Source organism: Scyliorhinus torazame, chromosome 10 (assembly GCF_047496885.1).
Source record: "Scyliorhinus torazame isolate Kashiwa2021f chromosome 10, sScyTor2.1, whole genome shotgun sequence".
In the NCBI taxonomy this organism is placed as follows: Eukaryota; Metazoa; Chordata; class Chondrichthyes; order Carcharhiniformes; family Scyliorhinidae; genus Scyliorhinus; species Scyliorhinus torazame.
The window spans coordinates 142,890,970-142,906,056 of NC_092716.1; the positions used below are offsets into that span (position 1 = coordinate 142,890,970).

The 15,087-nt window shown below is 45.5% G+C and overlaps 1 protein-coding gene across 1 annotated transcript in view; it reads right to left on the minus strand.

The window, feature by feature from the left end:
* Positions 1 to 15,087, minus strand: part of nup160 (nucleoporin 160) — a 125,077-nt gene that overhangs the window by 84,243 nt on the left and 25,747 nt on the right. Inside the window, exons 11-14 of the mRNA XM_072518792.1 lie at positions 11,712 to 11,780; positions 8,974 to 9,057; positions 7,605 to 7,775; positions 5,239 to 5,338 (exon numbers count right to left, since the gene is read on the minus strand). Of these exons, the coding sequence (XP_072374893.1) occupies positions 5,239 to 5,338; positions 7,605 to 7,775; positions 8,974 to 9,057; positions 11,712 to 11,780 (424 nt within the window). The remainder of the gene's footprint in view (positions 1 to 5,238; positions 5,339 to 7,604; positions 7,776 to 8,973; positions 9,058 to 11,711; positions 11,781 to 15,087) is intronic.

A 15,087-nucleotide genomic window follows, 5' to 3' on the forward strand; every position in this document is an offset into this window, starting at 1 on the left:
TTTTGGAAGGACAAATATGAATGCGGAATACAGGGTTAACGGTAGAGTTCTTGGCATTGTGGAGGAGCAGAGAGACCTTGGGGTCTATGTTCATACATCTTTGAAAGTTGCCACTCAAGTGGATAGAGCTGTGAAGAAGGCCTATGGTGTGCTCGCGTTCATTAACAGAGGGATTGAATTTAAGAGCCGTGAGGTGATAATGCAGCTGTACAAAACTTTGGTAAGGCCACATTTGGAGTACTGTGTACAGTTCTGGTCGCCTCATTTTAGGAAGGATGTGGAAGCTCTGGAAAAGGTGCAAAGAAGATTTACCAGGATGTTGCCTGGAATGGAGAGTAGGTCTTACGAGGAAAGGTTGAGGGTGCTAGGCCTTTTCTCATTAGAGCGGAGAAGGATGAGGGGCGACTTGATAGAGGTTTATAAGATGATCAGGGGAATAGATAGAGTAGACAGTCAGAGACTTTTTCCCCAGGTGGAACACACCATTACAAGGGGACATAAATTTAAGGTGAAAGGTGGAAGATATAGGAGGGATATCAGAGGTAGGTTCTTTACCCAGAGAGTAGTGGGGGCATGGAATGCACTGCCGTGGAAGTAGTTGAGTCGGAAACATTAGGGACCTTCAAGCAGCTGTTGGATAGGTACATGGATTACGGGAAAATGATATAGTGTAGATTTATTTGTTCTTAAGGGCAGCACGGTAGCATTGTGGATAGCACAATTGCTTCACAGATCCATGGTCCCAGGTTCGATTCCGGCTTGGGTCATTGTCTGTGCGGAGTCTGCACGTCCTCCCAGTGTCTGCGTGGGTTTCCTCCGGGTGCTCCGGTTTCCTCCCACAGTCCAAAGATGTGCGGGTTAGGTGAATTGGCCAATGATAAATTGCCCTTAATGTCCAAATTGCCCTTGGTGTTGGGTGGAGGTGTTGAGTTTGGGTAGGGTGCTCTTTCCAAGAGCTGGTGCAGACTCAAAGGGCCGATGGCCTCCTTCTGCACTGTAAATTCAATGATAATCTATGATTAATCTAGGACAAAGGTTCAGCACAACATCGTGGGCCGAAGGGCCTGTTCTGTGCTGTATTTTCTATGTTCTATGTTCTATGTTCTAGCTGGATTTAAAATCAAAGAACAAAGAAAAGTACAGCACAGGAACAGGCCCTTCGGCCCTCCAAGCCTGCGCGGACGATGCTGCCCGTCTAAACTATAATCTTCTACACTTCCGGGGTCCGCATCTCTCTGTCCCATTCTATTCATGTATTTGTCAAGATGTACCTTAAACGTCACTATCATCCCTGCCTCCACCACCTCCTCCGGCAGCGAGTTCCAGGCACCCACTACCCTCGGTGTAAAAAACCTTGCCTCGTATATCTACTCCAAACCTTGCCCCTCGCACCTTAAACCTAAACCCCCTAGTAATTGACCCTTCTACCCTGGGAAAAAGTCTCTGACTATCCACCCTGTCTATGCCCCTCATAATTTTGTAGACCTCTATCAGGTCGCACTTCAACCTCCGTCGTTCCAGTGAGAACAAACCGAGTTTATTCAACCTCTCCTCATAGCTAATGCCCTCCATACCAGGCAACATCCAGGTAAATCTCTTCGGCACCCTCTCTAAAGCCCCCACATCCTTCTGGTAGTGTGGTGACCAGAATTGAACACTATACGCCAAGTGTGGCCTAACTAAGGTTCTATACAGCTGCAACATGACTTGCCAATTTTTATACTCAGTGCCCCGGCCAATGAAGGCAAGCATGCTGTATGCCTTCTTGACTACCTTCTCCACCTGTGTTGCCCCTGTCAGTGACCTGTGGACCTGTACACCTAGATCTCTCGGACTGTCAATACTCAAGGGTTCTACTATTCACTGTATATTCCCTACTTGTATTCGACCTTCCAAAATGCATTACCTCACATTTGTCCGGATTAAACTCCATCTGCCATCTCACCGCCCAAGTCTCCAGACGATCTAAATCCTGCTGTATCCTCTGACAATCCTCATCGCTATCCGCAATTCCACCAACCTTTGCGTCGTCCGCAAACTTAATCAGACCAGTTACATTTTCCTCCAAACCATTTATATATACTACGAACAGCAAAGGTCCCAGCACTGATCCCTGCGGAACACCACTGGTCACAGCCCTCCAATTAGAAAAGCACCCTTCCATTGCTACTCTCTGCCTTCTATGACCTAGCCAGTTCTGTATCCATCTTGCCAGTTCACCTCTTATCCCATGTGACTTCACCTTTTGTACCAGTCTGCCATGAGGGACCTTGTCAAAGGCTTTACTGAAGTCCATATAGACAACATCCACTGCTCTTCCTCAGTTTTGTGACCTCCTTGAAAAACTCTATCAAGATAGCGAGACACGACCTCCCATTCACAAAACCGTGCTGCCTCTCGCTAATACGTCCACTTGCTTCCAAATGGGAGTAGATCCTGTCTCGAAGAATTCTCTCCAGTAATTTCCCTACCACTGACGTAAGGCTCACTGGCCTGTAGTTCCCTGGATTATCCTTGCTACCCTTCTTAAACAAAGGAACAACATTGGCTACCCTCCAGTACTCCAGGACATCACCTGAAGACAGTGAGGATCCAAAGATTTCTGTCAAGGCCTCAGCAATTTCCTCTCTTGCCTCCTTCAGTATTCTGGAGTAGATCCCATCAGGCCCTGGGGACTTATCTACCGTAATAATTTTCAAGACGCCCAACACCTTGTCTTTTTGGATCTCAATGTAACCCAGGCCATCTACACACCCTTCTCCAGACTCAACATCCACCAATTCCTTCTCTTTTGTGAATACTGATGCAAAGTATTCATTTAGTACCTCGCTCATTTCCTCTGGTTGCACACATAGATTCCCTTGCCTATCCTTCAGTGGGCTAACCCTTTCCCTGGCTACCCTCTTGCTTTTTATGTACGTGTAAAACACCTTGGGATTTTCCTGAACCCCATTTGCCAATGACTTTTCGTGACCTCTTTTAGCCCTCCTGACTCCTTGCTTAAGTTCCTTCCTACTTTCCTCATACTGCACACAGGGTTCGTCTGTTCCCAGCCTTTTAGCCCTGACAAACGCCTCCTTTTTCTTTTTGACGTGGCCTACAATATCTCTCGTTATCCAAGGTTCACAAAATTTGCCGTTTTTAATCCTTCTTCCTCACAGGAATATGCCGGTCTTGAATTTGTTTCAACTGACATTTGAAAGCCCCCCACATGTCTGATGTTGATTTACCCTCAAACATCCGGCCCCAATCTAGGTTCTTCAGTTTCCACCGAATATGGTTATAATTAGCCTTCCCCCAATTTAGCACATTCACCCTAGGACCACTCTTATCCTTGTCCACCAGCACTTTAAAACTTACTGAACTGTGATCACTGTTCCTGAAATGCTCCCCTACTGAAACTTCTATCAACTGGCCGGGCTCATTCCCCAAAACCAGGTCCAGTACAGCCCCTTCCCTGGTTGGACTATCTACATATTGTTTTAAGAAGCCCTCCTGGATGCTCCTTACAAACTGCCCCATCCAAGCCCCTAGCACTAAGTGAGTCCCAGTCAATATTGGGGAAGTTGAAGTCTCCCATCACAACAACCCTGTTGCTTTTACTCCTTTCCAAAATCTATCTACCTATCTGCTCCACTATCTTCCGCTGGCTGTTGGGTGGCCTGTAGTAAACCCCCAACATTGTGACTGCACCCTTCTTATTCCTGATCTCTACCCATAAAGCCTCGCTGCCCTCCGAGGTGTCCTCCCGTAGTACAGCTGTTATATTCTCCCTAACCAGTAGCGCAACTCCGCTACCTCTTTTACATCCCCCTCTATCCCGTCTGAACATCTAAATCCTGGAATGTTCAGCTGCCAATCCTGTCCTTCCCTCAACCAGGTCTCTGTAATGGAAACACCATCATAGTTCCAAGTACTAATCCAAATCATCCAGGAAAAGAATAGCAGTATACATCTAAATCAGCAGCTGAGATTTACAATCATCACGTGAGATAATAGCGGTGTACATCTAAATCAGCAGCTGAGATTTACAATCACCTCATCTGAGAGAATAGCGGTGTACGTCTCAATCAGCTGCTGAGATTTAAAATCACCCCGTGTGAGAATAACAGAGTATGTCGAAATCAGCAGCTGAGATTTTAAATCACCCAGAAAATAGCAGTGTGCATCTAAATAAGTAGATGGATTTAAAATCATCCAGAGAGAAAATAGCAGTTTACATCTAAATAATCAGCTGAGATTTAACATCACCGTGACAGAAAGAATAGCAGTGTACGTCTAAATCAGCAGCTGAGAGTTTTAAATCACCCAGAGAATAGCAGTGTACGTCTAAATCAGCAGCCGAGTTTTAAATCACCCAGAGAATAGCAGTGTACGTCTAAATCAGCATCTGAAATTTAAAATCACCTTGACAGCAAGATTAGCAGTGCACATCTAAATCAGCAGCTGAGATTTATAAACACCCGTGTGAGAAAACAGCAGTGTATGTCTAAATAAGCAGCTGAGATTTAAAATCACCCTGTGTCAGAGAATAGCAGTGTACATCCTAAATCAGCAGGCGAGATTTAAAATAACCACGTGAGAGAGAATAGCAGTGTACGTCTAAATCAGCAAGCGAGATTTAAAATCACCCCATGTGAGAGAACAGTGGTGTACGTCTAAATCAGGTGAGATTAAAAATCACCCCATGTTAGAGAATAGCAGTGTATGTCTAAATCAGGCGAGATTTAAAATCACCCCGAGAGAGAGAATAGCGGTCTACATCTAAATCAGCAGACGAGATGTAAAATCACCGTGTGTGAGAGAATAGCAGTTCATGTCTAAATCAGCAGCTGAGATGTAAAACCGCCTCGTGAGAGGTAATAGCAAAGCATGTCTAAATCAGCAGCTGAGACTTAAAATTACCATGAGGGAGAATAGCAGTGTACACTTAAATCAGCAGCTGAGATTTAAAATCACTGAAAAGAGAGAATTGCAGTGTACGGCTAAACCAGCAGCTGAGATTCAAAATCACCGTGTGTGAGAATAGCAGTGCATGCCTAAATCAGTAGCTGAGATTGTACTAAATGAGTAGCCTGGTCAGAGATTGACAAGTCTCAAAACATTGCTAAGTGATAGTGAACCGAAAACTAACCATTCCTGCAATAACAGGGAGACGATAAAGAGACAGCACAACATTTAGTAAGCACAGAACATCGATTATTCTTCAATTAGACCCCTTGACCGTATTTAACTCACCATCCGTGAGGGAACACTCGTCTTCCAAAAACAGGCACTCATCCGATGACATGTAGAGGTGGTCAATGGTAAGGCAGGGAAAGAAGAAAGAGATGAATCCCTATATAAAAGTGATAAGAAAAAAGCTGTCACTACATCTCCTAAAATATTCAGCTCATCCTCACCAAGCCCACAGCTTTCACTGGGTTATTCATGTAATTTGAATATACTTATGCAATGCTCAGATTGTCACACAAGGAGTTCAGTTTGTCAACCTAGGTTGTTCATAAAAGGGGGAAAAGGAGGGACTAGGATTTTATTTGCCGGGTGCAGAGGTGGAGAGAGAGCAAGGAGGAGGTCGCAGCCATTCTCCTCAACATTAATCTGCAATCTCACTGCCCATCTCTCAGAGGGAATTCTGTTTGAGTAATGGAAACCTAGTGTTCCGTTAGCTGTAATAATCACACTCACTGACCAGCAGTTTTAGTTATCAGAACAAAATTTAATATTCATTGGAATTCAGGCAGCACGGTGGCAGAGATTAGCACTGCTGCCTCATGGCACCGAGGTCCCAGGTTCGATCCTGGCTCTGGGTCACTGTCCGTGTGGAGTTTGCACATTCTCCCCGTTTTTGCATGGGTTTCGCCCCACAACCCAAAGATGTGCAGGATAGGTGGATTGACCACGCTAAATTCCCCCTTAATTGGAAAAAATGAATTGGGTACTCTAAATTAAAAAAAATATATATTCATTGGAATTGAATGAAAACAACTGGATTATTTAAATCACAAAAGCTACAGCATCTACCTCCAGTTGTGAAGGGAGATGTCTGAATGGGCAGAACTTTGAATGACTATCTAAAGAAAGCAATGCTTTCAAGAAAGAGGGGCGTCAGATATGGTTAATATGTCAAAGTCTTCTGTGATTTTACAGACATCAGAAACAAGCTATGTTTCAAAGTCTATACCAGCTAGTGATTAAGTCAGAGATGTTAGACTGCTGCTTTCCATTGCAATGTGCAGGAAGCAAGCTGCATCGCTGTTTCTGTAACTTGCCAAGACCAAGAGGACACATTCTCATCGTCAAACTGACAACCACTCATTCGATGGCTCACCTGATGAAGCAGCTGCTCTCCGAAAGCTAGTGATTCGAAACAAACCTGTTGGACTTTAACCTAGTGTTGTAAGATTTCTTCTTGTGCCCACCCCAGTCCAACGCCGGCAACTCCACATCAATTTATTTTATTTAAATTAAAGGAAAGCTTGCATTTATATTGCACCTTTGCTAATCTCAGCTGATGCAGTGTAGTCAGTGTTGTCGTGTAGAAAACACAACAGCCAGTTTGAAGAGTAAGATCATATATACAATTTGATTACAACCAGATAACTAGCATCGCTTTTTGCCTTGCACTATCATTCCTTTTGTCATGTATTCTCTCCTGTTGTCCAGCTAATCAGACTTTTCCTTTTGTTCTCTCCCGTCCCTTGCTCAAAATCTTGGAAATGTCCCTGTACTGAGGTGGGATCATTGACCTGAAACTTTATCCCATTCGCTCTCTGTCCACAGATGCTGCCAGATCTGATGAGTATTTACAGCATTTTCGGTTTTAAAACTGTTCTGGGTGTTGGTTGAGGGATAAATATTGATCCGCACGCTGTGGAGAATTTCCCAGCTCTTTTTCAAGTTAGTGCTATGGGATAGTGCATCTACCCAAGAGGGCGCAGGCACCAACTCCGTTTAATGTCTCATCTGAAAGGTGGCACCTCCAACAGGTTGGCATTCCCCCAGTCCTGCATGGGAGTGCCAGCTTCAATTTTCCACTTGAGACTGAACCATTGAACCCACAAGTGGGGGGTTGGTGGTAGTGATAATGTCAATGGACTGGTAATCCAAAGGCCCAGGCTAAAGCTCAGTGACATGGGTTCAAATCCCACCATGGCAGCTAAATTCAATCAGTAAATAGTGACCATGAAACTATCACCGATTGTCGTAAAAAAACATCTACTTCACTAATGTCCTTTAGGGAAGGAAATCTGCCAACCTGGCCTATGACTCCGGATCCAGAACAATGTGTCTGAACTATCTTCTGCTTAACAAGCTAATCAAGGACAATTAGGAATGGGAACAAAATGCTGTCCTCACAATGCCCACATCCCATGAAAGAATAAAAATAAACCTGCTAGCCTGGAGGAGAGAGTGATGCCACTGTTCCTTTGCTCACCCCATTCTTACATGACCTAAATTATGCACCTCATCTGTGTGGAAATCAGATTTCGTATTAAATTATTTTTGGAGTGGAAGGGACAGGTAATAATCCCTTGTCAAGCTTTTGTTAAGGGCATTGCTACAAGGAGCTTCTCAAACTGCTGCTGGGACCAAACTCTCACCTTTTTCAACAGGCACACCATGTTGGTACGTGCATTGACGAGTAATGCCAGGGGTCTTGCCAGGGCCTCCTGGTACTGTAGGGAGCAGGCGTAGAATTTGGACCAGAATTCTACTTGTAGCTGACGGTACACCTCCTGTGAGAACTCGTACTCGGTCACACTGTTCTGAATCTGAACACAGCAATAGCAAAGATTACAACTAACAGTATCCAGCACCAAACCTCAAACTCAAAAAGGAACGTTAGAGTAAACTTAAATGAGGCAGATCAAAATCAACACCATTTGCACATAAGGGGCGTCATTCGCCGACCCCCCGCCGGGTTGGAGAATTGCCGGGGGCTGCCGTGAGTCCCGCCCCCGCCGGTTGCCGAAGTCTCCGGCACCGGATATTCGGCGGGGGCGGGAATCGGGCCGCGCCGGTTGGCGGGCCCCCCCGCTCGATTCTCCGGCCCGGATGGGCCGAAGTCCCGCCGATAAATTGCCTGTCCCGCCAGCGTGGATTAAACCACCTTTTGAATGGCGGGACAAGGTGGTGCGGGCGGGCTCCGGGGTCCTGGGGGGGGGGGGGGCGCGGGGCGATCTGGCCCCGGGGGGTGCCCCCACGGTGGCCAGGCCCACGATCGGGGCCCACCGATCCGCAGGCGGGCCTGTGCCGTGGGGGCACTCTTTCCCTTCCGCCTCCGCCACAGTCTCCATCATGGCGGAAGCGGAAGAGACTCCCTCCACTGCGCATGCGTGGGAAACTGTCAGCGGCCGCTGACACTCCCGCGCATGCACCGCCCGGGGATGTCATTTCCGCGCCAGCTGGCGGGGCAACAAAGGCCGTTTCCGCCAGCTGGCGGGGCGGAAATTCTTCCGGCGTCGGCCTAGCCCCTCAATGTTGGGGCTCGGCCCCCAAAGATGCGGAGCATTCCGCACCTTTGGGGCGGCGCGATGCCCGTCTGATTGGCACAGTTTTGGGCGCCAGTCGGCGGACATCGCGCCGTTTCGGGAGAATTTCGCCCAATGTTAAAAAGGTCTTCCCATTTCAAATTCATTTATTTCCCTTGCTAGCAAAATAAAACCAACATATTTTTGGATATGAAAGAATCCAAACAGGCAAGATTGTTTCAACTCTCAAAAACAATTAATGAGCTAGAAACAGTCATATTGTGGAACGAAGAGAGACGAAACACTGCATTTTAATTGCTAGACACATGAAGGTGGTGAGAAGCTGCACAAAAATCAAGGAGCAAGGGCGACTAAACTACATTGTGCTACATCTTTAAAAGTTGTCTCATAAAAGTGCAGATATTCCAGGACCAAGCTTTTTCAGACTGATCAGAAATGGAATTCTGGATTTAAAGAACATTAACATCTCCAACATTACCGCATTTTCCACAGCTAACGTCACTTCTTTCTTCAGTCCATCCATAGATGGGTCCAGGATTCTATCTGCCCCTCGACAATATATCTAAAACAAGGATTAAAAGACACAATGACAAGAAAACCTCAGTAGTTTAATACATTGATATCGACCAAAGAGTGTGATTTTGATGGGTTTGATAACAGGCTAAACGTGATACAGATCCATAAATCTAATCATTTCAATTCCCAACACTTCCAGGTGCCTGACATCCTTCAACAGTGGCTCCATTTGACAGTCATGTTTGGGATGAAGACTAGGCTAACTCGTGAGGTAAGACGAAGAGGGGAAAGGGAGAACTAATAGTTATTTATGCTCATGATGTGTGGCCAAGGCAACTGATTCCAGAGTTTCCTGAGGCTGCCTGAACCAAGTTCATTAGTCCATTGTCAAGGAGAGGGCAATTTCAACTGTGATAACATGCCATTGTGTAATAAGGGGCAAACCACTTAAAGCGCCAATGTATAAGTGGTGATTACTCAAAAGAAGCCTACTGCTTTTGACACACGGAGAACTGTAAGGTTGTCAATGCTCCCAATATGTTTTGAATTGAATACTATAGAGTTACTTGCTTGATGGTAAATAAACTATCCATTGGTCTATGGTCTGAGCCCCAGTCTGATATATACACTCAGTTGCCCAATTGAAAACATGGAAAATCACGTGGTCGACCCCAGTTATCCAGTGTACAGCGGCACCAGCCCTCGCTCTGACAGACATTTATCTAGATATTGGCGAGGCAAATGGCCCAGTCCATAGTTGACTGGAGGCCTGCTTATGTGTGTGGCTCCTGATGTTGAACCCAAACGGAATAGGCAGAGACAAGTGCTAAAAACAGAAGAAACGTGTGGTAGATTAGTTGAGAGTCTGGTCATTTATCTGGCCCACTTTATCCTGCTGACTGATCTGATTCACTAGGACTGTTTGCAACACTGAAGGATCCTAACTTATTAACCACAAACCTGAACAATTGGGCTCAGCAGACTTTTCTCTTCAAGTTGATCAAAATGTTGGAGGATCTCATTCACAGGCAAAGTCAACTTGAACACGTCGCTACTGAACTACCTGTACACCTATAATCCTACTGTTCAAATTGCCAACTCTCAGTATTCATCACTAATAGCTGTGCCCCTGAACTGACCACATCTCATCCTATCAGTTGTGAACCCCCACACAAACATTTCAGACAGAGTACTTGCAGTTAACCAGCAACAACTCAACATAAACAAGCCACTCCCAAATGTTTAGAGGTTTTGGGGATTAGGTTTTTAATTATTGTTCTGAAAGGCAGGTATATAGGTTTTCAATACGGCTGTAGAGAGATCCACCACACACCAACTTGATTATTAAGCTGTTCAAACTGCATTTTGTTAAACTGAGGGGTTGACCATTTAAACCAACACCACACAAAAAACTGAGGAATTCGGTTCAAGTCCCACTCCAGAGTCTCCAGAACACAATCCAGGCGGACACTCTGGAGCAGTACTGTGGGCCTACTGCACTGTCAGGTAAGGTGGTTGCACCCTCAAGGTGGCTCTGAATAATCCCACGGTGCTATTTAAAGTGGAGCAGTGCGGGTTCTTCTGGTGACCTAGCAAGTAATTATATGCCTCATCCAATGTGCCCAAGAAACAAATAATCTGGACGCTTGCTGCATTTCCTACATTACAACAGGGGCTACAGGTCAAAAGGTAATAATTCCCATGGGACATCCTGATAATACAAAACAAGTGTCTTATAAACCCAAATCCTTATATTCAGTAGGAATAAAGCAACTTTCTAATCAAGTGTTCTTCTCAGGAGCTGGCTGACACCAGCAGCATTAATTCATTTCTCTGCTGCAATGATACTTGTTATGGGCCAGGGTTTAGAGAACCCCAAAGTGTATCATGGCGTTCACCTGACCCACAACTTTTACCAGATTGTGGTATGGGGAGCACACAGCCCACTCGACAGGTGTGGCACAGCAGAAACGGAAAAGTATTTTTTTTAAAGCAAAACAATGTTTATTCTATGAACTCAAGTTAACCTTTTTAAAACATACAGTGAACATCTCAGCAACCATTAATTCAAATACAACCTCCAAAGACTACAACACTAAGTAATCCTTTAAGCTTTCCTTTTAACATCCATAAGACTTAAAAACAAAACCTTTAACAGAAGCACCTCATGTTTAACTTCACTACTGAGAACAGTTACCACATTGAAATCAGTAAATGGACTCTCATAAGCTTGCAGAGATTCACACACATCCTGCTGTGATTGCAGCTTCTCCAAAACTAAAATGAAACCAAACCCACCCTGTAGCAAAAAGCCTAAAGCGAAAGTAAAAAGCTGACAGACAGCCCAGCTCCACCCACTCTCTGACATCACAGCAGTAGTAAACACCCATTTCTTAAAGGTACTCTCACTACAGATATTTATATACACACCCATTCATAAACACCCATTTCTTAAAGGTACTCTCATATGACATACTTCACAGAGCGAGGTCATGAAGAGGGAGCTGCATAAAGTGCAATGGAACCAACATGCGGGGCGGCGGGAAGAAGAGGTGAACTATCACAGACACCTCATACGCTGACACATTGGGCCAATGAACCAGCCACCTTATGAACACAGGTCGGAAGCCCAGTCGGAATAACATTACAATAAAGCAGCAAAGCTTGAATATTAACGAACAGCACAGAAACGCAGATTACCTGCAGAGCTTTCAGTAGGGCCTGAGCTGTAAACCGACCTGGGGCGAACAGATATTCTAGATAGGCTTCCTGTGGAGAGATGAGGACTCAATTAGTTATCACAACTTGCATTTATATTGTGCTTTAAATGTATTTAATCTCAGCGCTTCACAGGAGTATAATTGGACAAACGTTTGACACCAAGCCAGAGATTTCAGGACATGCTGGGCCAAAGAGGTAGAACTGTTGAGAGACTTAGGGAAGAAATATCAGAGCCTCAGTCGTTATGGTGGAATGGAGGAATGCTGGGGCGTGAAGAGGCAAAAACTGGGGGAGCGCGGAGGTCTGAGGACTGGAAGATGTTCTAAAGATGGGTTAGAGCTAAGGCTAGGTTTAGGTTAGCTGTAGAAAAGCCAAGGAGCAATCTAAAGTAAAAAAGGTTTAGTTGGAGGAGGGCCAAATTCATGGTGTGAGAATCCAAGACTGACAGACAAAACTAGAATGGAACAATGGACTGTTTTTAAACAGGAGATGGTCTGGGTACAATCAAGGTACATTCACATGAGGGGGAAATATAGGGCAAAGAGATCCTGAACTCCCTGGCAGGCAGCTAACATACAATGGAATCCAAAAGACAACATGACTAGTAAAAGTACAGTGAGGTATGGCCAATTAGGGACTGAAAAAGGAGACCCATACATGGAAGCAGAGGACATGGTTGAATAAGACATTAGGCTGTACCAAGGAAGATGCTAATATGTCATAGTAAAAGAGAAGGTAGATGAACATTGGATGAGTTAAAATTGGATAAAAGCCGAGTATTAAAGTTGATAAGTCACGAGAGCGGGATTAGATGCATCTAAGGATGAGAGTGTGGAAATTGCAGAGGCACTGGCTATAATCTTCCAAACTTCCTTAGATACAGGAATGGTGCCAGAGAACTGGAGAATTGCAAATATTAAATCCTTGCTCAAAAAAGGGTGCAAGAATAAACCCAATAACTACAGGTCAATCGGTTTAATCGCAGGAGGAGAGATGGTGGCATAGTGGTAATCTCACTAGTCGATGCTCTGGGGACATGGGCTCAAATTCTACCACTGCAGCTGGTAGAATACAAATACAGTTTTAAAAATCTGTGAAAGCTGCTCTCTGTACGGTGACTGTGAAACTATCATCGATTGTCATAAAAGCCCATCGGCTGGACTCTCCGATTTTAAGACTCCCCACACTGGCATGGGAACATAGCGTTTTACGACAGACAAAATGGTGTAAAACAGCCACCGATCCTCCGTTTGGCATGGGGCTAGCATCAAGGCAGCGTAGAGCACCCGACCCCCCCAGATTTGGTCATGAGCGGGGATACTCCAGCTGATCGGCGAACGCAATGTCGACGTCTGGAGAACCCGGCCCCATTTGGTTCACTAACATCCTTGAGGGAAAGAAATCGGTCGTCCTTACCCGGTCTGGTCTACATGAGACTCCAGACCCACAGCAATGTGATTGACTCTTATCTGCCCTGAGAAATTGTCCAGCGAGCGGTTCAAGTGCAATTAGGGATGGGCAATAAATGCTGGCCCAGCCATTGGCACCCACATCTAATGAAAGAATTAAGAATAAGAAACAACAATCTGGGAGAAAATTAACAATCACTTGGGCAAACATGGATTAATTAAGCAAAATCAGAATGATTAGTTTAACTAAATTGAATGACTTTTTGAGGTGGTGGAAAGGATAAAGTACTGCAGTCGATGTGGTGTTCAGGGACTTCCAATAATTGATGGACCCGTCAGCAAAGTTGAAGCTCATGCAATAAAAGGGACTGTGGCAGCGCAATAAAAGGGACTGTGGCAGCATGGATATGAAATTGACTGAGTGACAGGAAACAGAACTTAGTGACGAACAGTTGGTTTTTTCTTGGACTGAAAATGGGTATGGAGTGGGGGTGCCCCCAGGATTGGTATTGGGATCACCGCTTTCCTAATATATATTAATGTGCTAGACATGGATGTACAGGGCACAACAGAAATTTGCAGATGGGACACATCATTTGGAAGTATTGTGAACTGTGAGGAGTATAGAGATCGACCTCAGGGGATGTAGACAAGCCGGTGGAATGGGCAGACACATGGCAATGAAATCTAATGCAGAGAAGTTTAAAGTGATGACAATAAAGAAAGATAACAGGAAGTAAAGGATTCAATTCAAAAGTGGGTACAGGAACAGAAACTTGGGGATAAATGTGCACAAATCACTGAAGATGACAGGGCCAACGGTGTACAAGATCCAGGAGTTTATAAAGATAGAGTATAACATGAAGTTACTATGATAATTTATAAAACACGGGTGCAGCGTCAATTGAGGTATTGTGTATAGTTGTTGACACCACACTTAGGAAGGAAGGATGTGAAGACTTTAGAGAAGGTATAGAAAGGATTTTAGAAAATAGTTTTAGGGATGGGACACATCAGCTATTGGCACAGGTTGGAGAACCTGGTGCTGCTCTCCTTTGAGAATGTTAAAAGGAGACTTGCGAGGCGTAGGCAAAATTACAAGGACTCCAGTCAGAGTAGATATAGAAAAGTTGCTCCAATCGGTGGAAAGTTCAAGAACACTGATTAAGGAGTTTGGCAAAAGAACCAAATATGGCACAAGGAAAACTAAAAATGCTGTGAGTAGTTAGGATCCAGAACATATTAACTCAGCATTGTAGAGACAGGTTCAGTCAACCTTAACATCTGAAGAGAATAGATTTGTGGCGATGGGGAAAAGGGTCGGGGGGGGGGGGGGGAATACAAAATAGGAGAAGGCCATTAGGCCATTCGAGCCTGCCCCTCCATTCACTATAGTGATGGACCCACTTTGCCGTCATTAGCCTCAAGAGCACATCGCGTTCAACCCGGAAACCCCCAAGAGCACATCGCGCTCAACCCGGAAACCCCCAAGAGCACATCGCGCTCAACCCGGAAACCCCCAAGAGCACACCGTGCTCAACCCGGAAACCCCCAAGAGCACATCGCGCTCAACCCGGAAACCCCCAAGAGCACATCGCGCTCAACCCGGAAACCCCCAAGAGCACATTGCGCTCAACCCGGAAACCCCCAAGAGCACACCGTGCTCAACCCGGAAACCCCCAAGAGCACATCGCGCTCAACCCGGAAACCCCCAAGAGCACATCGCGCTCAACCCGGAAACCCCCAAGAGCACATCGCGCTCAACCCGGAAACCCCCAAGAGCACATCGCGCTCAACCCGGAAACCCCCAAGAGCACACCGTGCTCAACCCGGAAACCCCCAAGAGCACATCGCGCTCAACCCGGAAACCCCCAAGAGCACATCGCGCTCAACCCGGAAACCCCCAAGAGCACATCGCGCTCAACCCGGAAACCCCCAAGAGCACA